At 53.2% G+C, this 21,120-nt stretch overlaps 1 protein-coding gene across 6 annotated transcripts in view; it reads right to left on the minus strand.

Annotated features, from left to right (window-relative positions):
• The window catches only part of ZER1 (zyg-11 related cell cycle regulator), a 29,356-nt gene extending 15,902 nt beyond the window's left edge, over positions 1-13,454 (minus strand). For 2 of the 6 annotated variants that reach the window (XM_045846276.1, XM_045846271.1), the window contains exons 1-3: positions 13,319-13,454; positions 2,893-3,127; positions 2,026-2,276 (exon numbers count right to left, since the gene is read on the minus strand). In XM_045846276.1, coding sequence (XP_045702232.1) covers positions 2,026-2,183 — 158 coding nt within the window. In that variant the 5' untranslated portion in view covers positions 2,184-2,276; positions 2,893-3,127; positions 13,319-13,454. Of the gene's footprint in view, positions 1-2,025; positions 2,277-2,380; positions 2,550-2,892; positions 3,128-13,050; positions 13,259-13,318 lie in introns of those variants that run through there. The other 4 variants (XM_045846274.1, XM_045846273.1, XM_045846272.1 and 1 more) reach the window with 4 other exon arrangements.
• Positions 13,455-21,120: the final 7,666 nt, after the last annotated feature.

Consider the following 21,120-nt stretch of genomic DNA (forward strand, 5'->3'; position numbering starts at 1 on the left):
CTCCTCCTCCTCCTCCCAGCGCCCGGCCGGATCTCGACCGCCCCACCCCACAGCCCAGACGCAGGGCGGCCCCGGGAACCAGGCGTCCGAAGGCGGACCTCCTGGAGATGGAGGGCCCCCTGGCGGTGGCAGACCCCAGGCTCTCCCTCCCAAACCGCGGGCACTTCCACAGCACACACACACACACGTCTGCACTCCCCGGCTCCTCGAAGCCAGCTCCTCGAGCAGCCCCTCCCCGGACCCTTTCCGAAGGGAAGAGTGAGCTGAGGCGTTTGGTGTCCCCAGCTGGGTCCAGGCAAGCACGCGCTAACACTGTGTGGGGGCCCCAGCTCAGGCAAGAGCCCTGGTCTCGGTGGCAAAGGCTTGGACTCGAGCACTCTGGCATCTAAATGCTGCCTGGCTATTCACCCCGTGGGCCCTTCACACAAGCAACTCAACTCCCCGGAGCCTCAGTCTCTTCGTTCGTGAAATGATCCTAACGCTGGCCTACAGCGCATCCAACCCGGTGCTGCCGGCTGTTGGGAACTGCCCTGCCTGGCATCAGAAGCTGTGACCCCCGCCTAGGCTAAGGCTGAGGGAGTGACCTTGGACCATAAGCCAGCAAGGAGACAAAAGCTTATCTCGCTGGCAGGAGTGCTGCTTCTGCTCCTTTTACTTCACCCTGCCTGGCCCCCAAAGCGTGGTCGGTTAGCCAATGACGGGTAAGATTCCCCAAGGGGGGAACGATCTAAGACAGGCACGATCATGTGGGAGGCCCCCAAAGAAGGACTTTGGGGGCTACAGCAAAAGGGGGTGATGGACCCTGGCTCCTCGGCTTTGACATAGCCTGAGTCCTCATGTCTGGGAGAAAATCTCCTTATCTCTTGGTTGCCTTAGCTCCCTTGCTCCACCTAAGCCTGAAACAAGGACAGGGTGGTGCAGCTCTGTGCTGAAAAGGGCGGGTTCCCCTGGTGATCAGGCCTAAGAAAGAAAATGTAAAACCCTGTGAAACCTGCTTTGTTTAGAATGCTCTCAGTTGAATGATAAGGGTCCAAGGAGGAAGTTAGTTTGTTCCTCAAAGCCTTACAGCTCTTTGACCCTGACTCAAAATAGGCCCTCAGACTTCCCTGTTATCTATTGTTTGATCCTTACTTCCTAGCAATGAGTAATGAGCTTTTCCCTGAATTCTTATGCAAACGAAACCAGTAAAAAGACTCTCCAGAGGGGGAACTAGGTGCTCTCCCCACCAGGGAGGGTGGCCAAGCGGAGCCCTCCAGGAGAGAGGGTGGCCAAAGCGCTCCCCACGTGAGGAGTGGCCCTGCCGTTCCTATTCCCCCACAGGACCTGGTTGTCTCCGTGTATGTTTTTCTCTCGTGTTGACGAACATCCGCAGCCGAGATGGATACTGCTGGCCGGCATCCCTCCACAGCCGGCCCCACATGAAATGCTCGGGACACACAGGTCCCCAGTTCTACCTGCAGCTGTCCCATCCAACAGCTTCCCTTCGGGGAGTCTCGGCTGAGACCCCAGAGGTCAGCGATCACACATCACGCTTCTAGGGGCCTCCACCAGCGGGGAGTCCCTTGGAGGGGCCACATACGGATTTCTGAAAGATTCCGTCCCTGGTCATGGATCCCTTCTTTCAGCGTTGGTGTGTAAACTTGCATGTTCACACATACATGTGTGTTCACAGGCACCGGTGTGCACAGACACAGGACACCAAGTAACTCCACCACCTGTGTGCAGGTTTCTATACCCTCCCACAGGTGAAACGCACACCCGTAGCTTCACAAACGTGCCCTGCACTGCAGGAGCCCACATGCACACCCCTGCGTGCACATACCAAACGCGCATACACACACGGAACTTTGCGGTTAGGGCGACACCAGTATTCCGCACCCATGCACCCCTGGGTGCACACACACGCCCCTCACGCATACACATCCACAGTCGCCCAGCGCGCGGCACACGCACAGTGGCCCCACTCTAAGGTGCACACGGGCGCATTCTGAGACTCTGGCCCCTGCCCCGGCAGGGCCTGCTCACTCGTTGACGAGCCGGTCACAGATCTCGCTGGGCAGGAAGATGTCTGGATGCAGCCTCAGAGTCTCCTTATCCAGGAGGTAGCCCAAGGTGCCATCCAGGTTGCGCAGGCAGAAGTCGGTGCAGAGGGCCATCAGGGACTCGGGGGTATCGGACGCCATGCTGGGGCAGGAAGGTGGGCCACTCCAGGGCAGGGGCCTCCAGGGGCAGCAGCGACTCCTCGGCACTCACGGGGTCATTGGCAGGGCCACGGCCTAGGGCATGGGAGAGAAGCACAGTGAGCCACGCAAGGGCCGGGGCCACCGGCTGCCCCACATCCACTCTCCGAGCAGGGAAACTGAGGCCCCGGACGTCACACTTGGATCAGCAGCTGGGCGGGCCGGGCCCCAGTGTTCTGGACCCCTCCGGGCCCCTCTCTGCTGGGCCGTTGTCCGTGCCTGATTCGGGTGCAAAGAGCAGGGGCCTTGTCCAAGGGTCCCCGTGCGTTGCAATGTCTGTGGACAGCTGCGTGTGTTGGGACCCGGTGCCTGGGTGCGGAAATGGGAGCTTTCATTAGCAGTACACCAAGTGTTCCTTGCTATGTGATCTTTAAAAATTTTTTTTTAATTTATTGATTTTAGAGGAAGGAGGAGGGAGGGAGAGGGAGCGAGAGATCATCGATTTGTTGCTCGGCCCATTCACGCATTCATTGGTTGATTCTTGTATGTGCCCTGACTGGGGGTTGAACCCCCAGACCTGGCGCATCGGGGGGACGACCCTCCAACTGAGCTACCTGGCTAGGGCCCTGGTTGTGTAAACAAACTGGTATGCAGGTGTCACCGTTTGAACACTCAGTACGTGCCAGGGCTTTACAGGCGTGTTCTCACTCACTCGCATTACACGTGACTCCGAATCCAGGCTCCTCCTAACTGAAACGGGACTACGCGTCCCCGCGAGAAGCTGCACGTCACGGCTCACAGCGGCATCCTTCACAGCAGCCCCACGGGGAGACAGCGCCGTGTCCGACGGCGGACGAGCGGACGGACAGGAATGGTCTGTCCACACAATGGCGCGTGATCCGGCCAGAAGAGGGATGCGGTACAGAGAGCCGCTACAGCACCAGGCCCTGCAAACATTACAGGGAGTGAAGGAAACCGGTCACCAGAGGCACCACGCACACGTGTGGCTCCGAGTGCACTCACGTAGGTGCCCAGCCGGCCTAGGGAAGCCTGTGGGGGCGGGGGGGGGGGGTGAGTGGTTGGCCGGGGCTGGGAGGCTGGGGGGAATGAGGAGGGACGGCTAACGGGCTTGTGGTTTTCTCTCGGGGGGTGATGAAACATCCTCAATTTGACTGCGGTGAGGACTGCACAGCTCTGTGCACACACGGAAACCCACTGCATTGTCTCCTTCAGATAGGTGAGCTGTGCGATGCAGGAACTATGGCTCAACACAGCAGTTATTAAGAAAGTGAGGTCTCGCCCTGGCTGGCGTAGCTCAGTGGGTTGAGCGCGGGCTGCGAACCAAAGTGTCGCAGGTTCGATTCCCAGTCAGGGTACATGCCTGGGTTGCAGGCCACGGCCCCCAGCAACCGCACATTGATGTTTCTCTCTCTCTCTCTCTCCCCCTCCCTTCCCTCCCTAAAAATAAATAAATAAATAAATAAAATCTTAAAGAAGGAAAAAAAAAAGGAAAATGAGGTCTCCCCCGTCTTCCCGTCTTCACGCCAGTGAGGCAGGTAGAGAATTCTCACACAGGGTTTATTAGGGAAAAACGTGAGTCGGTCCCCACCGAAGTGAAGAAACCTCTGTCCGCGCATACCCCCAAATTTTTAGGAGATGCACCTTCAACCTACATGTGAAGGTAAAACAACAATTCTAGGAAAAAATACAGAATATTTTCATGGTTTTACATAGGCAATCCTTTCTTAAATAAGTCATAGAAAACACAAGTTATAAAGAAAAACTGAACCACTGAACTGCCTCAAACTTGAAGACTGTTCTCACCAAAAGGCATCATTGAGACAGGGAGCCCCGGCCCCCGCCGGTGTGGCTCAGTTGGTTGGAGCGACGTCCTGTAGGCAAAGGGCTGTGGGGCACATGCCTAGGGAGTGGGTTCGATCTCAGGTCCGGGCACACAATCCCCAGCCAGGGCGCATGTGGGAGGCAAGCAAGCAATGTCTCTCTCTCTCTCTCTTCCCCTTTCCTGTCCTTTCTCTCTAAAAGCAATGAAAAAATGTCCTCGGGTGAGGATAATAATAATAATAATAATGAAAATGAAAAGCCAGAGAGTCCTGGCTGGTGTGGATTGAGTGCCAGCCTACAAGCCAAAGGGTCCCTGGTTCGATTCCCAGTCAGGGCACATGCCCGGGTTGCGGGCCAGGTCCCCGGTGGGAGGCGTGTGAGGGGCAACCACACATTAATGCTTCTCTCCCTCTCTCACTCCCTCCCTGCCCCCCTCTCTAAAAATAAGTAAAGTCTAAAAAGAAAAGAAAAGAAAGAGAGCCCTAGCCGGGTATCTCAGTTGGTTCGAGTGTTGTCTCAATACACCAAGGTAGCAGGTTCGATCCCAGGTCAGGGCACACACAAAAAGCAACAAATGAATGCATACAAAAGTGGTACAACAAACTCATGCCTTCCTCCCTCTTTCCCTCCTTCTCTTTCTCTCAAATCAATCAATACATCTTTTTAAAAAAGGAAGAGAAAGGGCAAGCCACAGAGTAAAAGATATTTTCAACAAAAGGCTCCTATTCAGAATATATAAACGATTCCTACAAATCAGTTTTCCAAAAAGGGATATAGCAGCGAATGAAAAATGGACGAGAGACGTGAACGGCACTCCCTGAGGGGCAGGGAGTCGGACGGCAGCACCTGGGAGGGCGCTCCGCTTCATCGGTACCAGCGGAAACACGGTGAGACCCCACTGGCCACCCACCGGCACGGCTCTCCTGCCAACAGCAGCAATACACGGGCCACGCCAGGCCGACCGAGCCTGTGTCACAGCGAAGACACGGGACGACGGGCGTCTCCAACACCGCTGGTGGGCTGTGGGCTGGGGTGAACTGCGGGGTGACTGGGATATTTGTGTGACACTGTCTATTAAAGGCGAAGACACACATGTGTCTGACGTTTGGCGATGCTACGCCTAGGTACGCGCCCAAAGAAACGCACGTGCAAATGGTCGCCAGAACACACGCACCGGAATGCTCACCGCAGCGCCATTCACAACAGCCCCGAAGAGCAGAGAACCAGAGCGTCCACCGACATTCGAATCCTGACGACACACTCACCGAGGAGACACCACGCAGCAGCGAGGACGCACGAGCCGGTGTTAACGGGACAACTCGGACGGAACTCACGGCTCAGCAAGGGAGCCAGACGCCGGGGAGCACCGGGTCACGCCCTGCATGCGTCCGTTCACGTGTTACTCCACTACGTTCGAGACCAAGGCACAGGAAACCGAATCCGAGGCGGCTCTGGGGGCGTGGCTGTGTGCCAAGAAGCTCCTCGTCCCTTATCCGAGGGGTGGACACACGGGTTGGCTCACTTTGGGACTATCCAGGGAGCTTTATCAGGATGTGTGTGCTTTCAGAGCCGGATGTTCCATGTAACTCATGAACAAGTTATAAAAATGGCCTGGACACCAATGAGGTCCAAGTTTCGGAGGGACTCGGGTCCAGTTAAGTGGTGACCTGACCGTGCACTGGCAGCTCCGACGAGGAGCTAACGAAGGGTGAAAACGGAAACTTCATATCCAAATGCGGACGAGACAAACAATCAGGCCCTAGCCAGGTAGCTCAGTGGGTCAGAGTGACGTCTTGATAGGTCAAGGTTGCAGGTTCGATCCCCGGTCAGGGGACATATAAGAGTCAACCGAGGAATGCATGAATAACTGGAACAAAAATCAATGTCTCTTGAAAAAGAAAAAGAAAAAGGAAAAGGAAACAGCCCACCATTTATAGAACTGAGGACAGTCAGGAATTTATCCTAAGCCATTTTCCTACCAGAGTCTACAGCAGAGAGGGCGGGGTGGGGGTGGAACAGGCAAGGCTGACCTGTGATGTGTCAGAAGTCAGGGTAGTGATTACCTTTGCAGGGAGGCAGTAATTAGAGAGCGGGAGGGGCGGAGGGTGGGGGCAGGGCTGGAGCGTTGGTGCCGCGGGCCCGGGTTGCGGGTTTGTTTTCTGTGGGGCACATACAGGAGACAACCGATGAATGCATACATAAATAGAACAAATTGATCTCTCTCTCTGTCTCTTTCTAAAATCAATAAACATAAAAAAAAAAAGATAGAACTGTGGTCCTGGCTGGGGGGCCTCGGGTGGCTGGGGTGTCATCCCATGCACTGGAAGGTTGTAGGTTTGATTCCGGGTCAGAGCACATACTTGGGTTGTGGGTTCAATCCCCGGTTGGGGTGCATATGGGAGGTAACCGATGGATGTCTCTCTCTCCCCTCCTTTCTCTAAAATCAATGATAGAAAATATCTTCAGGCAAGGATTGAAAAAAAAAAAAAAAAAAGAAAGTGCAGGCTCTGTGGTCAGACAGATCTGGGTTTCAACCCAACTGCACAATCCACTGGTAAGTTACTTAAACTCTGTGGGCCTCAGTTTCTTCACCTGCAAAATGGGCTAATAAGCCCCACTTCCCGGGGCTGCTGGAGCGAGTGAGACGTCAAGAAAATGCTTAGTTTCGGGTCTGGCATGACTGAGTATATGGCCAAAGGTGGTTATGACCCCACCGTAGGGATGAAGGATCTCATGCTCAGAGAGAGAGGCTGCTCGGTCCACACCGGGATTTGAACCTGGCCTCATCTCTGGAAGGGTCTGGAGTGCAGGGCCCAGCGCTGCCCCTGGCTTCCTGGGGCCTCTGCGTCCGTATTTGATTCTGACAGGCGGCTCAGGAGCTCCGGGGGGTGGCCGCGGAGCGCAGTGCCCTTTGGAACCCCCAGCTCCAAGTCCTGGTGCTGCCACTCACCGGTGAGCCGGCTGTCAGAGCCCTGCTCCCTAAGAACAGGTGAACCTGGGCAAGTGTCCTCACCTCTCTGTGCCTCAGTTTCTGTTCTAAACCGGGGGGCACTTTGTGAAGACAGCATGGGCTGATACCAAACAGGCTTAGCACGGTGCCTGGCACGCAGCTGCAGCCACTGTGCTATTATCATTACCGTCACCATCAGCACCTCCTGTCTCACCCGCCCTGGTCCTTACGTGGAGCCGGGCTGATCCCGGACAGCTTCCCCAGGCCTGAGTCTCCGGCCGCAAGGCCCGCTGTGCCAGCTGTCCCACCGGCTATGTGACACCCTTTAGGGAGAGCGCAGCACACAGGCTGCCCGGCCCCTGGACTTGGCCTTCCTCTGCCCCCACTCACTTTCAGATCTGCAAGGGCCCAGCAGCCTCTCTGGGTCGGGAGACCGGAGCCGGAAGGTGCGCCGCCGGCAGGGAGACAGCACCTGCTGGAGACCCACGTCCAGGCTCCTCAGGCAGCCACGCAAGGCCTCCGGAATTAGAACCAGCTTTCCGGCCAACCTGGTGCCCGTGGGCCCCTACGCTATCTGGCCCGGCCTCTGTCTCTGCGCTGACAGCAGGCCAGAAGCACAAGGTCACCTTCAGACCTTTGCTCAGTCGGTTCTCTGGCATCTGGGAACGTCCAAACGCAACCCACTATTCCACTTTCTACCAAATGCTGTTCCTGCGCCCAAAACACACATTCACGTCCCTCCTCCAGGAAGTGTCCCCGACCACTCTGGCCCACACCAGCTGTGAACTCCCCTTGCGTGACTGATGCCCAAGCACCCTCGGGTCCTAGTGTCCACATCACTTCCTGTGGGAACCCTTCCTGGCCCACCAAGGGGCACCCGCTTGGGCCCCGAAGACCACAACAGTTCACACTTCGCGCTGAAGCCGGTTTAACTCTCTGGCCCCCCTGCCCGGTGGCCGGCTCTGTGAGGGCAGGAGAAGACCACCTTGCCTGGCATTGCGTTCCTGGGCGCAGCCTGGGCCGCTTATCTGTCCACTCAGTGCCTGTCTGGCGAGCACAGGCATCCCACGGTGAGCGAAACCAGACGAGGGCTCTGCCCCGTGCAGTGCGCTGGCTCCGGGGGGCACCGACAGCCACCCAAGGAGCTCTGAACTGGGCAGGCTTCCCTGGAAGCGACGTTTCAGCTGCAACCCGAAAGATGAGTCACCGCTCACTCCGGTGGTGGGCAGAGAAGGGAAAGCTGTGCACCAGCGGCGGGGACAGGCAGTGTGGGGCGCGGGCACCCTGGCCCGGCGCTGCGACTGTGTGTTTGCTGGGCAGCAGAGGGGCCGAACAGCGAGAGGGCCTGCCAGGCAGCAGGGTGTCGACGGGTGCCTGTGCAAGGGACGCCGAGGCTGTGCCGCCCGTGCATGCCAGGGGGCAAGGCATGCTCTCGTACGCTCCCTGCCCACCATGCCTGGGACAGTGCTGGGCACCCAGGGGCCACACACAGGGAGCCTCATGACTGTAACTCAGAGAGAGCTTTGCCTTTTCCGCGGGTCTGAGCCCAGCCACCCAGGTAGCTGTTCTGCCCTAACTCTGCTTCTCAGCGGGAAGAAGCACTACCCTGTCGGCCACCAAAGTCACCAAAAGCCCCAAAATGATAAGGCAGGCAGAGGGCACCATCTGCTAACTGCCCTGGGCCGCGTCCACGCTGCCGCTCGGAGCTGGCTGAGCTGGAGGAGGAAGGGGTCGGCCTCTCGCTGGCCCCGAGGCCGAGAGGCCTGGGGGCTGCAGCACGCGCCCCCCCACTGCCCCCCTCCCTGTGCAGCATCCAGCTGCAGGCCTGGCACCCGCCAGAGGCAGCCCCCTGTCCCCACCCCACCCACCCCCGAAGCTCCTCATTCTGGAGGCGGGCACCGGTCACGCAGGGTTCTGGCAACTGGGGACAGAAGGGACGCTGGTGGTGAGGGAACACCGCACGGTGAGAAGAACCGCTCCGTGCCTCTCCCCACCCCTCCTCTTGCAGGTTCTCTAAAACTGGGTCAGGCACGGGCCTCTGATGCCCGGGAGCACGGGGACGGCGGGGAGACGGCGGCGGTGGCAGCCACCTGCACACCGGTGGCTTCCAGGCATGGCGCCGGGCCCCCTACTGCTCATTCCCGCGGCCTCCCATTTAACCCACAGAGCGGCACTCCTCAGGGTTTTGTGCTCGTAGCTAATTGGTCATTTGTGTAACGGTTTGTCTAGTGACCCGTCCCCCGGCCTGTGAGCTCTGGGAGGGCGGGAACCCCGGTGGCCGGCACACTCGTGGACCCTCGGTGTTTGGCCAGCGCCTGCTACCAACAGGGTGAAGGTTTGCTTTGGTCCGAGTTACCCCACCGAGGCACCGCGAGGCAGACTGCCACCGCTTCCTGGTGAGGACACTGGGGCCGGTCGGAAATCGCACAACTCACGCAAGTGAGGCGCAGCCCCAAACCACGCCCGAGCTTCTCACCACACCACTCAGTCTCCCATCTATCCAACGGAGGGAAGAGAAACTACGGTCCAGAGGAGGGAGCCTGGGGCCCTGTCGGTGTCCTGACGCCCAGCCGACAGGGGCGCGCGCGGGGGCGGGCCAGAAGGTCTGGGCCTTGGAGCAGCGCCCACCCCGTGAAATATCAACCCAGGAGCTGGGGGTGGGGGAAACTCAAGCAAATGCCCTCTTTGCAAAAGCTGGAAGCTTTTGAGGAGGGGACAGACCCCAGGCCAGGTGTGGGGGGTGGAAGGCTGCTGTTAGGGGAGCCGGGGTGAGTGTCACGGAGCTCCGGGAGCAGGGGTGCAGCTGAGGACCGCAGGGCGCCCCAGCTGGTGGCCAGCCTGCCGAGTCTCACGCTGCAGGGTGGGTGGTGTTAGGAAGGTGTGGAAATGGAGGGAGGGAGGAGCGCGCATCACGGCCGGCTGGAGCTACCCGGGGCCAGAGGGGCCTTGCGGGGGATACCTGGGTTCTACTGAGACTGAACGATCACGCCCACACTGGGCTCTGTGAACCCAACAACCGCGCGAGGCAGGAGTTCTTGTAATCTAACGACTTACAGATGAGGCAGCCGAGGCTCTGAGTGGCAAAGTAATCTGCCATAGATGACACAGAGGTACGTACGGATACGTGTGCGTGCACTCATTAGTCCAAGACCCAGTGCGCCGAGCTTCCCACGCACGTTCTCGCTGAAGCCACAAATAACGGGAGGTACGCATATACCAATAACTTTGCTTTTCAGATGACGAACTGCGGTTCAAGGAAATGCAGTGACTTGCTCAGGGTCTCTCAGTGAGTACCTGCCTCTCTCTACCGTTACACCAAGGGCAGGAACGGGTTCTCCAAGCCTCAGCTCTCCCTTCTGCGGCCCGAGCCTTCACCGCCTCCTCACCACTCTGAGCGCCCTTGGGCACTAGGCACAGATGATCAACTGTCGCTGGTAACCGTCCTGCGGACAGACAGCATTTGTCTGCCACGGGGCTGGAAGCTTCCTGAGGCAGGGGCCCTGCGTGATCCTTGGGGTCTCCATGACACAGCGAGGGAGAAGCTAGTTACGGGTGAAGGAGGCATAGCTCCACAAACACAGCCCAGGCAATATTTGCAGCCCGATATTCGCCAGGGCCCTTCCCTGTCCATGCACCCACCTTGTGCCCCCGGGGTTGCCGAGGTCACACCATCGAATGATAGCGAGAAGGTGGTGACCAACAATCGTGGAGAAATTTCCTAAGAATGCTGTTTGGCAAGATCCTCCTGCTCCTTTTTGAATCAGGGAAATCTGTGCATTTCTGAACCTTTGTGATCCCAAAATAGACGACCGAAGGGGAGGCTCTGAACTTGCATTTCAGAAGTCAAGCGCGGCCGAGGCACTGAAGTCCTCTGCCCGGGGCAGGGGCGGGGACGGTGGTGTGCAGACCACGGCTGCAGAATCCTGGCAGCCCTAACGAGAATGGCTCTTGACCTCCGCGGAGAGCTCTCAAGCGCCCCAGACTCTCTCAGAACCTCGTTTCAGTGCACCCTCCCAACAGCCTTCAGAGTCCGTGGACAGACGGGAAAGCTGAGGCCAGGTGGGGTGGGGCTGCCCGAGTTCGCCCTGCGAGCCAGCGGCGGAGCTGAGGCCTGACCCAGGGGCACAGTTCGCCGGCCCGGCCACGGCAGCCCGCTCGGACACGCTGGCTCTTGGCATCCACGCACTCTGAGTTCTCATCCTCAGCCCCTCCGGCCCAGTCGCCCGCTCAGCTTAACGCACCAACCTGGCAAAATCTCAGCCTCCACCGGGCGCTTCTGGGAAGGACAGTCTCCATCACACGGCCAGCCACGCCACCCGACCACGCATCTGAGGTCAACACGCACTGCCCTTCTCGGCCTGTCTTCACGTCATACTTATTCCAACACTGTCATTTTGCCTATTTCATGTAGCAGAACGGGGTTTTGTGGAGCTCCTTAAAAAAGGTCCCCGTCACCTTCCACTGCCGCCGAAAAGCCAGGACCAGGCTACCATCCTCCCTCACAGGATATGGAGCCATTGTTCCCACCGATGGGTGACAGGAAGTTCCCACCTTCTCTCTCCCGCTGCTCCCCCAAATTCCACTAACTCAGGGATGACACCACCAGCTGGTGCTGAAAAGAAAGGCGTTCAGGCAGACACAAACAGTTCCTCATCCTTGCCGTTGTCATCACAACAGCCACGCACTCAATAGGTGCCGACCAGTGTGCTGAGCATTCCAGGGTGATCTCTCCGTTAGCCCAAGAACTATTTTACAGACGAGGAAGCTGGGGTGACCAGAAGGCCCCTTGCCCAAGTCCGCACAACCAGGAAGCAGTGGCATGACCTGATCTGACCACGGTGCTCTATGGCTGCCCTTTTGTGTCCAGCCCATCAATGGCCATTACATAGATGGAAGAAGGGTACTTGCAACTCGAGGCCAGGGCACAATGGCCACTTGTCATCTACAACAAATCTGTATTTTCTCCGAGCACCAGACACTTCACGTTAGCACAGTTCTGAAAGGGTAACCCCGTGGACACCCCGTGACTTGGCAATCACGCAGACAGTCCCTGATGTCGTCCCCACCATGAGCTGGTCCCCACTCTTCTCTGATTCTCTGACTCCATCAACCGCTCCTCCCCTCTTTCACTCTGCTTCAGCCCTGCGGTCCTCATGTTTCTTAAAATCCTCAGGCACGTGACCTCAGGACCTTAGCACTTGCTGTTGAACACTCGCCTTCAGAGAGCTGTATGGCTTGCTCCCTCACTCCCTTCAGGTCTCTGATTAGATATCCGCTCATCAGACACGTTCTCAGACCACTGTTTATAAAAATGTGCCTGCACTCCCTGGCTCTTTCCATAGTCCTTCCTGCTCCCCCCCCCCACACACACATATTACGTTTATTATTTGCTGGATGAATAAATGAAACAAAACAGAGAGTCCGTTCACTCCTGCTACCACCTCCTGCAGAGGAGGGTAGCCTCCTGGGACCCTTTTCAAAGCTGCCTTCAATGCTCATTCCAACCAGCTTGAACCCTGACAAGAAATATTCCGTGGGAAAGATCATACGGGATGATTTTCCCACGGAGGCACCAGCCAGCCCTCTCCCCCTGCAAAAGCAAGTGTGCTGGCCGGCGCAGGCAGAGCCTGGAAATCCCGAACACCTCCTCGAGCCAGAGAGCAAGCAGCCAAGTTCAATTCCACCCACAGAGCTCCAGCGGCCGGCGCAGTCAGTTTCAGTTTCAACTCACCTGCCTGGCTCCTGCTCCTCGGGTTTGCAACCCCGCCCCATCCCTCTCCCCCCTGTTGGGCTGTTGGATTTCCTGCACCATCTCATCCCTTTTAGCAGCTGACCCGGGCTCGGAGCCGTCCCTGAGCGTGAAAGCACTGCTTTGGGGGAACTTAATTAAGCTCATCCAACAGGTAGGGGGGCAGGGGCTGGCCCTGGCGGTCCCACACCGACACCCCATTCTGTAGGGGCACCCAACAACGAGTCATTTTCTCTCTGGAGGAAGGGAGCTCAGTCTCAAAGGCACGTTTCTCAGACCTGGTAACAGGGGTAGAGGAGGAAGCCCTCCCACCGCTGGCGGAGATGGACCTGTGCAAGTGGTCGCCGCCGCGATGCTGAGGCGCCGGAGGCAGGAGGGGAAGGGGTAGAACGCAGGTACATCCCTTGGCTCCGGGAATGGACTGGATGCTTCCTCGGCCGAGGAGGAGCGGAGGATGCGGCCCGGGCCGGTAGGGGATGTCGTCAGGCTAGGGCTGGGGTCTGGGGGAGACCGGGGTCGACGAGGCGGAGCTTAGGGTCCCGGGGGCGGGAGCCCCGGGCGGGAGGGGGTCGCGCCGCGGGGACCCTTGGCCTTTACCTTGCCCTTAGGGCTGCAGGCCGCCCAGTGCTGGCTCCGGGGCCGGGCCCCTCCCCCGATTCGGCTCCTACAGCTCGGAGCCCGCAGCCGCCGCCTCCGCTGTCAACAAACCACGGGCGCGTCACTTCCGGGGCCGCCCCTTAGCAACAGCGGATCGGTGTCCCCGAAGGGTCCCGCGGCGAACGCGGGCGGTGGTGGCAGAAGGTTCCGGAGCCCTGCAGGGGCTCCTCTTCGGACCGGGAGCCGGTTGCCGCAGAAGGAGGGAGCAGGTGGGGCGTGCACTCGGGCGGTGAGCGTGTGCCTCCGCGGCTGTCCCTGGCTTCTGGGCAGCCGCTTATGTGACCCCTGGGTTAGGGCCCGCTCTGTCCTGCAGCTCACTAGACCCCAGGCGGGGCTTCAGGGCGGGACTGACTCCATCTTCCCCGTCAGCACTGACCTCTCGCAGAGCACCAGCCCCACACCCAGCGCCCTGTTGAACATCTCTGGTTCCACAGGTAACTCACGCCCACGCGACCAAACACAGTCATCACCTTCCTCCCCAACGCCCTGATACTTTTCCAGCTAGTTAATGAGCCACCAGTCAACTCGGTTGTCACGTGGGAAGTTGATAGTGGGCCTCGGCCCCAGCGTTTTTCTCAGCTCCTGGTGCAGTTGCCAAGTCCTAAGGACCTCTCAAACCCAGTCCCTTCTCTGCTAACCAGTAGGGCCGGACTCTGTGCACCATCATTTCTTCTCTGGGGTTCCGCAGTAGCCTCCTCGTGGAGCTCCCTGCTCCTTCCCGTCATTCTCTCCACAGTCCCAGGGTGATTTTTCCAAAACTTAAATCTGATCTGGGCATTCCCCTGCTTACAGCCCTCACTGGAGAGGACAGGGATGTCCCCTGCCTCCCCCTCCAGCCTCCTGTCCCCTCCCCTTTCTCCCCCACTTCCACTCTCCAATCCAGAGAGTTTAAAGCACTGTTTTGTTGTTTTTCTTTAGTGAACCTTTTCTCTCCCATAGGCTCAAACAGTATCTTCCCAAATAAACACTTTTCTCGCTCCCATGCATAACCAGAACACTCCTCCACCTTCTGGTCTCCGTTTGGATGTTACTTCCTCCAAGAATTCTATCTTGACACAGCCCTCACCCCAATTCTAATAACTAGCTTTGTGCATTTTCCCCCTTCTGCACAGTGTATTTTAGTTTCTGACCGTGTGCAACTATGTATCAATATGATTTTGAAATGTTTCAAATGTCTATTGAATTTATTTTTTTAAAGATTTTATTTACTTATTTTTAGAGAGAGGGGAAGGGAGGGAGAAAAAGAGGGAGACAAGCATCAATATGTGGTTGCCTCTTGCACACCCCCTACTGGGGACCTGGCCTGCGACCCAGGCATGTGCCCTGACTGGGAATCAAACCAGCAACCTTTTGCTTTGCAGTCCAGTGCTCAATCCACTGAGCCACACCAGCCAAGGTTGATTTTGAACTACCAGAGTTAGCCATGCATTTAAAAAAAAAATCCAAACAATACAGAAATATATGGCAGAAAAAATGAAAATCCCCATCAAAACCCAACCTAATCCCAATTTTATGCCCTTCCTCAGAGATGACCACTCTTAACAACTTGGTGAGCATTTTCTTAGTCCTTTAAAAATATGCATGTATATGTAAAAACTAAAACTATAAAACTGTTAGGACAATACATAGGAGTAAGTCTTTGTGACTTTGGGTTAGGCAGTGTGTGTGTGTGTTTTAATTTATTGATTTTAGAGAAAGAGGGGGTAGGAGAAAGGAAGAGGGAGAGAGAGAGAAGCATCAATTTATGCCGTTCCACATACTTATGCATTCATTGGCTGAGTCTTGTATGTGTCCTGACTGGGGATTGAACCTGCAGTCTTGCTATATGGGGATAATGCTCTAACCTGCTGAACTACTCAGCCAGCATGGCAGTGGGTTCTTTAATATGACACCAAACACAAGAGGAAAAATATAGACAAATTGGATTTCATCAAAATTAAAACTTTTGAGCTTCAAAGGGCACCATCAAGAAAGTGAGACTTCCAGCCAAGATGGAGGTGTAGATAGACACACTGTGCCTCCTCACACAACCAAAATAAAGACAACAATTTAGAAACAAAATAGCAACCAGAACTGACAGAAAATTGAACTGTATGGAAGTCTGACAACCAAGGAGTTAAAATAGACACGTTGATCCAGACCGGTACGGCGGGTGGAGTCGGGCGGCCAGGCAGAGATGGCTTGTGGCAAAAAAAAGCAGTGGCATTGGGCAAGCAAGGCAGCAGCTGACAGACCCCAGGAGCTCAAGACGGCAGTGGGCAGACCCCGGGCACGGGGTGGCAATGGGCAGACCCAGTGAGGTGGTGACTGTGAAGCAGGGCACGGCATGCAAGGCCGCAGGCTGACTGGGTGGTCCCACATCCGCGCACAGACAAACCAGGTGACAATGGGGAACGAGACGGACTGCACAACCCAGGGTCCCAGGGCGGGGACACAAGGCTTGAAACACCGATTGAAAACACCTGTGGGGGTTGCGGTGCTGGGAGAGACTCCCAGCCTCACAGGAGAGTTTGTTGGAGAGACCCACAGGGTCCTAGAATGTACACAAGTACACCCACACGGGAATCAGCACCAGAAAGGCCCAGTTCTGCTTGTGGGGAGCGGCAGAAGGGACTGAAATCTGACTGAGAGTGGAGCAAGCGCCATGTTCCCTCTTGGACCCATGTCCACATACATTTCACAACCCAGAGACTGGGCTGCCCTGCCCCGTGAACACCTGAGGCTCTGCCCTTCATATGTAACAGGTGCAAGGAAACAAACAAACAAACAAAATGGCCCAAATAGAATAACAGATCAAAGCTCCACAGCAAATTCAACGAAGCGATGAAGAGATAGCCAACCTATCAGATGCACAATTCAGAGCACTGGTGATCAGGCTGCTCACAGAATTGGTTGAATTTGGTCGCAAATTAGATGAAAAAATGAAGGCTACGCTAAGTGAAATAAAGGAAAATGTACAGGAAACCAATAGTGATGGGAAGGAAAATGGGACTCACATTAATGGAGTGGACAAGAAGGAGGAAAGAAACAACCAAACAGAAAAGAAGGAAGAAACAAGAATTCAAAAAAAATGAGGAGAGGCTTAGGAACCTCCAGGACACCTTTAAACGTTCCAACATCTGAATTATAGGGGTACCAGAAGGGGAAGAGGAAGAGCAACAAGTGGGAAAATTATTTGAACAAATAATAAAGGAGAGCTTCCCCAATCTGGCAAAGGAAATAGACTTCCAGGAAGTCCAGGAAGCTCAGAGAGTCCCAAAGAAGTTGGACCCAAGGAGAAACACACCAAGGCACATCATCATTACATTAGCCAAGGTAAAAATGAAGGAGAGAATCCTAGAAGCTGCAAGAGATAAGGAGACAGTAACCTACAAAGGAATTCCCATAAGACTGTCAGCTGATTTCTCAAAAAGAGACCTTACAGACCAGAAGGGGCTGGAAAGAAGTATTCCAAGTCATGAAAGGCAAGGACCTACATCCAAGATTGCTCTGTCCAGCAAAGCTTTCATTGAGAATGGAAGGGCAGATAAAGTGCTTCTCAGATAAGGTAAAGTTGAAGGAGTTCATCATCACCAAGCCCTTATTAAATGAAATGTTAAGGGGAGTTATCTAAGAAAAAGAAGATAAAAAAACATGTACAGTAAAATGACAGCAAACTCCCAATTATGAACAACCACACCTAAAACAAAAAGAAAAAGAAACTAAGCAATCAACTACAACAGGAACAAAACCACAGAAATGGAGATCACATGGAGGGTTAGCAACAGGGGAGTGGGAGGAGGAGAGAGGGGGAAAAGGTACAGAGAATAAGTAGTGTAGATGGTAGGTAGAAAATAGACAGGGGGAAGGCAAGAATAGTATGGGAAATGTAGAAGCTAAAGAACTTATGACACACGGACATGAACTAAAGTGGGGGGAATATAGGTAGGAGAGGGTGTGCAGGGTGGAGGGGAATGAAGGTGGAAAAATGGGAAAACTAATAGCACAATCAATAGTACATATTAAAAAAAAGTGAAAAGACAACCCACAGAATGGGAGAAGATATTTGCAAATCACATATCTGATAAAGAATGGTAATCCAGGATATATATAGAACTGAATAATAAAAAGGCAAATAACCTAATGTAAAGTAGGCAAAAGAGCTGACTAGACATTTCTCCAAAGATGATATACAAATGGCCAAGATGCACGTGAAAAGATACTCAGCATCATTAGTCATCAGGGAAATACAAATGAAAACCACAATGAGATACACCTTCCTATGCTTTGGATGGCTGTGATCCAAACATAGGCAACAACAAGTATTGTCAAGGAAGTGGAGAGATGGGAACACTCCTACATTGCTTGTGGGAATATAAAACGGTGCAGCTGCTTTGGAAAGGTTACCAGAAGACCTAGAAATTCTACTCCTGGGTGTGTACCCAAGAGAAAATGTTTGTAACAGCATTATTCATAACACTCAAGAAGGAAAATAACCCAGTGCTACTCATCAGCTCGTGAATGGATATGATATAGAACAGTATATTCGTAAAGGGGAATATCATTCACCAATAAAAAGGAATGAAGGATTGATACGACACCATGGAAGGACCTTGAAAACCTATGGTGAATGAAAGCAACCAGTCACAAAGACCATACACTGTGTGATTCTATTCCTGTGTTCAGAAAAGGCGAGTGTATAGAGACAGACAGTAGGTTAGTGGTTGCCTATGGAGGAAGGGGCAGAGAAAACGATGTGGACAGGGTTTTGGGGGGTGATGAAAATGGTCAGAATTTGATGGTGATGGTGGTGGCGTGGTTGACGGGTGATAGATGTCCAAGTGGGAATGTTCTAAAAACCACTGATTGGCTCACTTTAAATATATGCTCCAAATGTATAGTATTGAATTATATCCCAATAAAACTGTTAAGGTGCATTTATAAACACATGTGTACACAGAAACTCATAATGCAAGATGGATTTAAAAATATAAATAGAATCACAATATACAAATTATTCTGTGACATTTCTACTACTTTTTGTGTTAGATCATATAGTCTGTTTAGTTCTTTTGAAAATTGCACAATTTTCTCACTGGTAGAATTTGGTTGACCAAAAAACAACAACAAAACAACATTCAGCCGTGGCTGGTGTGGCTCAGTGGATTGAGCACCCACCTGCAAACCAAAGGGTCACAGTTCAATTCCCAATCAGGTACAAGCTTGGGTTGTGGGCCAGGTCCCCAGCTGGGGGCCTGCAAGAGGCAACCAATAGATGTTTCTCTCCCTCTTTCTCCCTCCCTCTAAAAAATAAATAAAATCTTTTAAAGACTGTGTTTGTGTGTGTGTGGAAAAATTATTAAATAAAAATGAGGCTTAAAAAAATATTTTATGGAATTTGTTAAAAAGCTTCTTAATCTAATGAGTTGCAGAGCAGATAAAGAGCTTCCCAGACAGGAAACAACTAAAGGAGTTAATCATCACCAAACCATTATTACATGAAATGTTAAAAGGTCTTATTTAAGGAAAAGAAGAACAAAATGATGAATAATAAGATGGTAATAAACATATCTATCACCAATTAAATCTAAAAAACAAACTAAGCAAACAAGAACAGAGACAGAATCCTGGATACAGAGAGCATTTTGATGCTGGTTGCCAGATGGGTGGGGGGGATAGGGAGTGTTGGGAACCACCCTGCCTGGTATCAGAAGCTGTGACCCCCGCCTAGGCTAAGGCTGAGGGAGTGACCTTGGACCATAAGCCAGCAAGGAGACAAAAGCTTATCTCCCTGGCAGGAGTGCTGCTTCTGCTGCTTCATTCATAACTGAACCCCAAAGCTTGGTCAGTTAGCCAATGACGGGTGAGATTCCCCAAGAGGGGAACGATCTAAGACAGGCACGATCACATGGGAGGCCCACAAGGAAGAACTTTGGGGGCTACAGCAAAGGCGGTGATGGACCCTGGCTCCTCGGCTTTGACATAGCCTGAGTCCTCATGTCTGGGAGAAAATCTCCTTATCTCTTGGTTGCCTTAGTTCCCGTGCTCCACCTAAGCCTGAAACAAGGACAGGGTGGTGCAGCTCTGTGCTGAAAAGGGCGGGTTCCCCCAGTGATCAGGCCTAAGAAAGAATATTTAAAACCCTGTGAAACCTGCTTTGTTTAGAATGCTCTCAGTTGAATGATAAGGGTCCAAGGAGGAAGTTAGTTTGTTCCTCAAAGTCTTACAGCTCTTTGACCCTGACTCAAAATAGGCCCTCAGACTTCCCTGTTATCTATTGTTTGATCCTTACTTCCTAGCAATGAGTAATGAGCTTTTACCTGAATTCTTATGCAAACGAAACCAATACAAAACCTCTCCGGAGGGGGAATGGGGCGCTACCCACTACTGAGAGTGGCCATTCCCTTCCTGCTTCCCCACAGGACCTGGTTGTCTCTGTGTATGTTTTTCTCGCGTGGTGATGAGCCATCTGCAGCGTTCCGCGGTCACTGAGCCAGGTGATCGCGTCAAGGGGGATGGGACAGGAGGTGAGGAGATTAAGAAGTACAAACAGGTAGTTACAGAATAGCCCTGGGGAGGTAAAGCACAGTATAGGAAATGGAGCAGCCAAAGAACTTATACCATGACCCACGGACATGAACAATGGTGTGGGGATGGCCTGAGGGAGTGGGGGGTGCCGGGTGGAGGGGGGCAAAGGGGGAAAATTGCAACAACTGTAATAGCACGATCATTAAAATGTAATTTTAAAAAAGTTCTATGGAATCTACAAAGAAGTTCCTCGATCTAATGAGTGAGTTTAGCAAGATTTCAGGATACAAGATCCATAAAAGCAATTTAAAATTAGTAAAGATTTATTATTATAAATTTTATTATAAAAATAATGATTAGTAAAGCAAGTTTTATTATTAAAATAAATTGTTACAAATAATAAAAGCAAATAAGCTATTTTTTTCTGTATTCTAGTAATAAACACTTGGCAAATCAAGTGTAAAAACTACCATTTATGATAGTATCAAAAAAATATGAGGTAACTCCCCTGGCTGGTGTGGCTCAGGGGATTGAGCGCCAACCTGTGAACCAAAGGGTTTTTCGATTCCCAGTCAGGGCACATGCCTGGGTTGCAGGCCAGGTCCCCAGTAGGGGGCGCATGAGAGGCAGCCACACATTGATATTTCTCTCTCTCTTCCCCTCTAAAAATAAATAAGTAATTTTAAAAAAATATGAGATACTTAGGAATACATATACACTGGAAAGTACAAAAGCTTTTCTAGGAGAAATTAAAGGCCTAAACAAATGGAGAGCTATGTTAAATCCATGGATCAGGTGGTTTGATAATGTTAAGCTAGCAGTTACTTTCTTTAAAAAAAAAACAAAAACATTGAATGGTGCATTTCTTTCTTTCTTTCTTTTTTTAGATTTTATTTATTTTTTAGAGAGGGAAGGGAGGGAGAAAGAGAGAGAGAGAAACATCAATGTGCAGTTGCTGGGGGCCGTGGCCTGCAACCCAGGCATGTACCCTGACTGGGAATCGAACCTGTGATGCTTTGGTTTGCAGCCCCAGCTCAATCCACTGAGCTACGCCAGCCAGGGCTCTAGCAGTTACTTTCTTTTTTTTCTTTCTTTTTTTTTTTAAGATTTTATTTATTTTATTTTTAGAGAGGGAAGGGAGATAGATAGATAGATAGATAGATAGATAGATAGATAGATAGATGATAGATAGATAGAAACATCAATGTGTGGTTGCTGGGGGTTATGGCCTGCAA

The sequence above is a fragment of the Phyllostomus hastatus genome, unplaced genomic scaffold (genome assembly GCF_019186645.2).
Source record: "Phyllostomus hastatus isolate PE091 unplaced genomic scaffold, TTU_PhHast_1.1 phas_contig_495, whole genome shotgun sequence".
Taxonomy (NCBI): domain Eukaryota; kingdom Metazoa; phylum Chordata; class Mammalia; order Chiroptera; family Phyllostomidae; genus Phyllostomus; species Phyllostomus hastatus.